At 41.8% G+C, this 7,787-nt stretch overlaps 2 protein-coding genes across 2 annotated transcripts; one reads left to right on the top strand and one right to left on the bottom strand.

Moving 5' to 3' along the window:
- The first annotated feature begins 209 nt into the window (after window positions 1-209).
- LOC5508420 (dolichol phosphate-mannose biosynthesis regulatory protein) lies at window positions 210-2,897 on the top strand. Its single transcript, XM_048731088.1, has 4 exons — window positions 210-306; window positions 468-557; window positions 1,643-1,745; window positions 2,248-2,897. The coding sequence occupies exons 1-4, from the start codon at window positions 304-306 to the stop codon at window positions 2,301-2,303; spliced, it is 252 nt and encodes an 83-aa protein (XP_048587045.1). The 5' UTR covers window positions 210-303; the 3' UTR covers window positions 2,304-2,897.
- A 925-nt stretch (window positions 2,898-3,822) lies between these two features.
- LOC125570193 (uncharacterized protein K02A2.6-like) lies at window positions 3,823-7,785 on the bottom strand. Its single transcript, XM_048731464.1, has one exon. The coding sequence runs from the start codon at window positions 7,783-7,785 to the stop codon at window positions 3,823-3,825; it is 3,963 nt and encodes a 1,320-aa protein (XP_048587421.1).
- Between the last annotated feature and the right edge of the window lie 2 nt (window positions 7,786-7,787).

Below are 7,787 nucleotides of genomic sequence, written 5' to 3'. Positions count from 1 at the left end.
CCTGCGAAGGAGCATGGGAGAACACAGGGCGACTAGCAGGACTTTTAGTTTTTTTTTTTGTTTCTTTTTTTTATATCTTTTTTTAAAATAAAATGCTTAACCATTCTATGAAATTTGGCATTACATTGACAAAAGACTGGTTTATAACTACAAAATAAAGCTTTTTTTTTCTTTTCTGATCATTTCCGGTTTGTTCATTTCGAGGCAGCTGACCATATATCGCGGGCTCTACCTCGACGTGGAACCAAATCAGGAAGATTGCAAACAAAAAATTGCTAAAAAAAACAAAGACTTTAATTTAAAATGGTGAGTTAGTTATAATTTATTATTCTGTGTGATATATTTATCTATAAACTTTTTTTTTATTTTGAAAAATTGTAAAGAACGATCTGACACAATTCTCTATTTGACACAACTAAAATAGGCCTAAAAATATGACTTATTAAGCTTATCATTCATTTTTACAGGCTACAGGACTAGACAGACTGGCCGGCTTAGGCATGACTTTACTGGGAGGTCTGATATTCGTATATTACACGTTATGGGTTATTATTCTGGTAAGAATTGAATATAATAAACCATGCCTTTCCTGCTCTACCCCTCAAAAGCCTCAATTCGCCATCCCCATATCCAGCCCCCCCCCCCCCCCCCCCCACACACACACACACACACAACCTGAGGTACTCTATTGCTAGCATTTGATGTAAGGTGTCCCTCCTATTTACTCCAAAATAGGAAGGAATAGCAGTCAGTCGAAATTTTATACCCTAAAAGATAGGACGATCACCCCCGTCTACTTGTCTTGAGATTCCATACCCCCCCCCCCCCCGGGTTCCATCCCTTACACTTCCTTCCTATCTCTTCTTTCTTACCTTTATTATCTAATTTTTACTCTCTTCTAACCTTCTTCTTCCATAGTTTCCCTGCTTTTCTTACATCCATAACCTCCATCCTTTCCCCTCTATAACACCAATCCTAGAAAAATAATATGTGGAAAAAATGCCTAAGATGTTGTAATATTTAGTGCAAGTAGCAAACTCAATAAAAGCTTACATTGTTTTTGCATTACGCGACAGACTCAGCGCAATATGGTCCTGGGGAGGGGGGGATATTTGGCTTAAAAATAACAAGAAATATAATCCAAGAACAAACAGTCCGTCCACCTCCTATCCCCCTTTTTGAAACCCTTGCATCGGCCCTTGCTATTTTTTACAGTATAAAATTCTAATTAGTGATATCTCTTACAGGTGTTCCAAATTTTTGCCCTTCTGCTATCCCTTAGGGGTCTCACCATAGTGGATCATTACATCCTAATGACAACTGGACATGAATGTAGTCAGTTTGTTTTTACTGTATAGAGTTAAAAAATGCTTCAACCACACCTAATTTGCTATCTTATAAGGGTAAGAATGGCTGTTGAACCCACCCAGTGCTATTCCTCAGGGTTAAATGAAATTGGTTTTGCTAAAGAAAACCTCCTCACTCTTCCCTTGCAGACAGTTCCTCTTTTTCCTGTACTCCCTTCTCTCACTTCCTTCCATAGCCCCCTGCCTTTTCTAAATCCCTAACCTCTACCAATCCCTTACTTCTATAAAAAACTTCCTTGCAGATAATTAAAGAAATTTGTATGCCTACTTTTCAGCCTTTTGTACAGACAGGGCATGTCCTGCACAAATTGTTTCTTCCTCGAGAATTTGCTGTCATCATTCCTGTTGTTGCCGGCATCATTCTACTGGGTCTAATAGGTATGGTATGGCTTTACTGAAAATGGAAATTCAGGGGGTTTACAGTTATTGGCATGACAGGGATTTTTTGTTTAATACAGTACTGGATCTAGAGGGGGCTTTAGAGGGTTGGGTGTGGTAGGTACATTACAGCACATTAAGGAGGCTTGCCATATCTTTTTGATTTTGATGTTTACATATTTAAATAAAGCATTTTTCCGGAGTTCCAAGCTTATATTATAATAATATTCACCCCCCTTCCCCCCTCAACGAATCTTAACTACCTATGCGCTTGTGTTGCATGGCTTGTGTTTATTCCCCTGGACTCACAAAATACCATCAGGTATGGATCCAGGATTATTCAAACTTCACCTACCTGATGGGTTGCTCTATTACAGTGGTTCAAAACAAAAGTAATGAAACTTATTTTACAAATTAAATGTTGCCCTGAAATTTAGAAGTCATATTTATTGCTTGAATACCTTATTCTAGGTCAAATTCCTGACTCCTATCTTTCCTTTAGGTGTTTTTATTGCTGTTGTTCTACTGAAAAGCAAAACATCCAAGAAGACCCAGTGATGACAAAAAACATGTCTTAGAATCAACATAATGCAACTAAACTAGACTGTCTGTAAATAGAGATCATGTAGAAGGAAGAAGTCATTTTAGTATGGTTTCCAACTAAATGGACCGTACAATCTCAATCAATCATATGCACACCAGCCTGAAGACCATGCTTGGCTGTAAGTAAGGGTCAGCGAAAAGTCATCTTAGTATAGGGAATATTTTTCAAACTAAGCAAAACAGGGCAAAGAAGAAGTTAAATTATGATAAATGTCGTATGCACATTATTCGTGTAATATGGGCAATGTTTTGATTAACAGACTCTAATTTTGAGTCAATGCAGACTCCTAGCCAAGGGGGGGGGGGACACAGAAAGCTCTGCGCTGGAGGGTATTGACCAATCACTGCTTATGTGTTGACCAATCACTGCTTATGTGTTGACCAATCACTGCTTATGTGTTGACCAATCACTGCTTATGTGTTGACCAATCATTGCTTATGTATTGACCAATCACTGCTTATGTATTGACCAATCACTGCTTATGTATTGACCAATCACTGCGTATGGGTATAATTATTTGTAAAAATAAAGATGATAAAGTAATATAATCGAAGAGTTCCATGGTATTTTTTTTTAATAGAGCTTCATTTGATAAATAATGGCATTTGCCATTTGCACTGACAACATACTTTGCTGACCAAGCCTAATAAGCCTTTGGCTTTTCCCTTATTGTATATACATTTAAAATATTCAATAAAAGATTAATTGATTGATATTTTAGATAGGTGTATACGACTATAAATCGTGCTGTCTAAATCATTCTTTTGAGTGTTAGAACTCGTCACACCTTTATAATTAATGAAACCAAAACTGTAGATTCTATTAGGGCATCAATTGTATTTTTACAATTTAAAAAACTGCAAATTTGGTTAAATTTTATTGATTTATTTTTATTCTGCGCACTTGTTACAAACAATTAACAATAGGAATCTAGATATTTCTACTTTCTATTTTATTAAACAAAAATCTAAGAAATCAAAAAGGGAGCTGTTTTAAATTTTGAAAATTAACATGCACGCTATCGGATGTAAAATGTCTAAAATCTAAAAGCCTTTTTTTAAAATTCGGCATAAAAAACGAAAATTATCGGCAGGTGTGTACAAAAATGTTATGTTAATTAGAATTTTCGAGAACAGGTTTTATCACTTATTCATTAAAAAAAGTTAAGAAAGCAGCCATAAATTAGCGGAAGTTTGATTGCACGATTAGCACCAATTACTACGTTTTAGGTTGAAACTTGTAATGTTTTCGGGACTAAAACATCACGAAGAAATAGACAGCTCGTTGAACACAACAACTGAACTCCATTTATTTCTGAACAACCCCCGACATGCCCACGAGGCATTCCAAATATGGTGTACAACACAGGGAGCCCATCCGAATATATTACATCTCCCCGTTCCTGGAATGAACTAGCTACAAACATGTAAACAATGTCAATGACTAGAGAGCTAAATACATCTAATAGTCTCTTTACAAGTCCAGACGTACTACAGGTTTAGGGGTACGCCTTGGGTAACGCCTCACAGGTGTAGATGCCACGTCAGGTGGTGACTCAGTTGTACATGTAGGAACAACAGTCTCTGAAGATTTAGGTGAGACTTCAGGTAGAGGGGTAACCTCAGGCTCAGGAAGAATGGGTTTAGAGGACACTACTGGAGTAGAGGGCAAAACAAAGCCACTCCCAGTCATAGCTGTAGCTGTAGTTGGTGGGGATGTGTGCTCCGCATCACCAGCTGCTAGAAGGTGATCAACATGTACATGACACATTCGTCCTCCAATACGTATCTGGTATGCTAGGGGACCGATTCTCAAGATCACTGTTCCTTTATCCCACTTGTGTTTTCCTCTGAAGTTACGAACTAAAACAATGTCTCCTGGAAGAAACTCACGAGTTTTTGTTCGGCCACCATCATGCTGTTGCTTTTCCTTCATCTGACGCTCCTCAACATGCTGGGCCAGATTGGGCTGAAGCAATGCCAAACGTGTGCGAGGCTTACGCTTCAAGAACAACTCAGCAGGTGTCTGCCCAGTAACCGTATGGGGCGTGTTCCTGTACGAAAACAGAAAACTTGACAGCCGTTGCTGTAGCGGTTTCCCCTGATCAAACTTGCTGGTAAGTAACGCCTGCTTGAGAGTTTGAACATATCTCTCCGCCTCCCCGTTAGAAGCGGGATGATAGCGAGGGACCCGTGTATGCCGTATTCCATTACTTTTCATAAACATGTCCAGCTCACTAGAAATGAACGGTGGACCGTTATCGGAGACCATCTCCTCTGGTAATCCATGTGATGCAAATAGACCAGCCAGCATTTCAATGGTCTTGGGTGCCGTAGTGGAAGATGTAGCAATAATCTCAGGCCACTTTGAGTGTGCATCGACAACAACAAAAAAGTTCACTCCGTCTTTAACAGCATAATCCATGTGCACTCGTTGCCAAACTCTAACAGGCCATTTCCATGGAATCAAAGGTGCTGTGGCAGGCTGCTTACGAACAGACTGGCAGGCCTCACAATGATGCACCATGTTCTCGATAGCCTGATCGAGCTTTGGCCACCACAGGTAGCTGCGTGCGAGAGACTTCATGCGACACATACCTGGGTGATCTGCGTGAAGATCATGCAGGATTTTCTCCTGAAATGCCTCTGGGATAATGACCCGCAGACCCCAGAGAACACAGTCTTGTTCCACAGACAGTTCCAATCGACGATTGAAATAAGGACGTAATTCCTCCTCCTGTGTCTGCTGTGGCCAGCCACTTTTCACATAATGAAGTACCTTGCTTAACACAGAATCCTTTCTTGTTTCCATAGCAATGTCCCTTGCCGTTACAGGTAGGTCATCCACATAACTGAAATGATAAATTTCAGTTTCCTCTGAAACTCTAGGCTTATCAACAGGAAGTCTGGACAGCCCATCCGCATTGCTGTGATCGACACCTTTACGGTAAACGACATCATACTGGTGGGATGCTAAAATTAAAGCCCACCTCTGAAGACGAGCCGCAGCTAGTGTGGGAATTGCCGACTTTGGCCCTAAGATTGTTAGGAGTGGTTTATGGTCGGTCTCCAGAATAAATCGTCGCCCATATAAAAACTGGTGGAACTTTTTAACTCCGTAAATAATGGACAGGGCTTCCTTCTCTAGCTGAGCATAATTCTTTTCACTACCAGTGAGGGTTCTTGAGGCAAAAGCAATGGGGCGCTCCTCGCCTCCTGGCATAACGTGTGAAATAACGGCTCCAATGCCATAGGGTGATGCATCACAAGCCAATTTAATTGGAAGATTGACGTCATAATGAGTTAGGACTTTCGCTGATTGCAGGAGCTCTTTTGCAGAGGTGAAGGCTTGCTCGCATTCTGGCAGCCATGACCACTCAACCCCGTCCCGCAGGAGGTTGTTTAACGGGTGCAGCAATGTTGACAAGTTCGGGAGAAATTTTCCGTAGTACTGTAACATACCCAGAAAAGATCTCAACTCGGTAACATTAGTTGGCGCAGGAGCATCCACAACAGCCCGAACTTTCTCTGGTGAAGGGTGGACACCCTCGGCATCAATGACATGACCGAGAAAACCGACCCTGTCCTCCAGGAAACTGCATTTCGACAACTTGAGAGAAATTCCGTATTTCTCAAGTCTTTCCAGCACCGCCTCTAATCTTGCTTTGTGTTCCTGGTCATTCCTTCCAGTGATCAAAATATCGTCGATATAGCAAACAACACCATCAATGCCCTTGAGAATGGTGTCAATAGTAGATTGAAATACAGCAGGTGCGCTTGCGACACCAAAAGGCAACCGATTATACTGATAGAGCCCTTTACAGGTGTTGACAGTGAGGAACTTCTTGGACTCCTCACCAAGAGGCAGTTGCTGATATGCATGCTTGAGGTCAAGTTTAGAAAACTTGGTACCACCTGCCAGAGCACTGAGCAAATCTTGAGGGTTAGGCAGAGGGTATTGGTCGACGTCCAAAACTGGATTCACCGTAACTTTGTAGTCTCCACACAAACGAACACCACCATCTGCCTTAGGGACGACCACTAACGGGGCAGCCCACTCACTATGGGACACTTTTGTCACGATCCCCTCCTTTTCCATGCGATCCAACTCTGCTTCAACTGCTGGCTTTAGGGCATACGGCACGGGGCGAGCCTTATGAAACCTAGGCGTGGCCTCAGGTTGCACATTGATTCTTGCTTGAAACTCCTTGATTTTGCCCAGGCCCGTACCGAAAACACCCTTGAACCGTGCAGTCAGTTCATGAACTAAATCAGAAGAAGAAACACTAAAAAGGTGCTCCCAGTTCAGCTTAACAACACTGAGCCAATTACGACCCAGAATAGCTGGTTTGCTCTCAACTTTTGCCACAATCAGAGGCAACTTGGCACTTTGACCCTCGTACTCAACTAGAACTTCGGTTTCACCAATTAAAGGTAACACTGATCCAGAATAAGTCTTTAATGAGGTACTTGCATTCTTGAGTTTCAAATGTCCAAAATTCTCTTTGAACAACTTTTCAGGGATGACTGTGCGTGCAGCTCCCGTATCAACTTCCATTGGAATTTCCTTTCCGTTAACAGTGATAGTTACTGTCACTGCTTTGCTGCTGGGTTCACGAGTTGAAAAGAACCCCAATGACTCATCTTCTTGGTCATTGTCCACTGAAACTTCAACATACTTGGTTTCCTTGCACTCCTTGGACTGACAGACTCTCTTTAGGTGACCCACTTTGCCACAATTATCACACTTATACTTCTTGTATTTACAGGATTTGCCATCATGTTCAGCACTGCCACAACGATGACATGCTGTTTTGGGCTTTCCTCCCTTGTTCTGTGTGAATTTCTTGTGTTTCTGTGGCTTTTTTCCAAGCTGATGAACTTCTTCAACGCAGCCCGATCCGGACGATCCAGAGCCCTTCAATTCCGACGACTTCGATTCCGCCATTTCCATCGACTGAGCGATCTCCAAAGCCTTCGCAAACGTCAAGGTTTTCTCGGTTAAAAGTTTCCGTTGAATCGCTTCCTGGCGTAGACCACATACAAAACGGTCTCTCAAAGCTTCATCTTGGAAAGTTCCGAACTCACAGTGAGTTGAAAGCTTCTTTAGTTGGGCGCCAAAGTCCGCAACTGTTTCGGAGTCGTGACGAAACCGGTTATGAAAATTGAATCGCTCGGCAATAACCAAGGGTTTCGGATGCAAATGGCCACTCAAAATATCCACAAGATCTTTATATGTCTTGGTGTCAGGTTTTTCCGGAGTCAAAAGATTCCTCAACAGTCCGTACGTTTCAGGACCTATTGCAGTGAGCAAGACAGCTACCTCGTTCTCCTTTCGCACGCCATTCGCCTTCATGAAGTTTTCAAGCCGCTCAATGTAAGCTTCAAACGACTCTTTTTGCCGGTCGAACTCTCTTAGTTGACCGATGACACTCATGG

The sequence above is a fragment of the Nematostella vectensis genome, chromosome 8 (genome assembly GCF_932526225.1).
Source record: "Nematostella vectensis chromosome 8, jaNemVect1.1, whole genome shotgun sequence".
NCBI lineage: Eukaryota > Metazoa > Cnidaria > Anthozoa > Actiniaria > Edwardsiidae > Nematostella > Nematostella vectensis.
Note: the sequence above shows the minus strand (reverse complement) of the source record. Positions and strands in the feature narration are given on the sequence as shown.

Coding starts and splice junctions, on each gene's coding strand:
- LOC125570193 (XM_048731464.1), bottom strand. CDS start 7,785: ATGAGTGTCATCGGTCAACTAAGAGAGTTCGACCGGCAAAAAGAGTCG.
- LOC5508420 (XM_048731088.1), top strand. Junction 558..1,642: donor CGTTATGGGTTATTATTCTG/GTAAGAATTGAA, acceptor CCTACTTTTCAG/CCTTTTGTACAGACAGGGCA. Junction 1,746..2,247: donor CATTCTACTGGGTCTAATAG/GTATGGTATGGC, acceptor TCTTTCCTTTAG/GTGTTTTTATTGCTGTTGTT.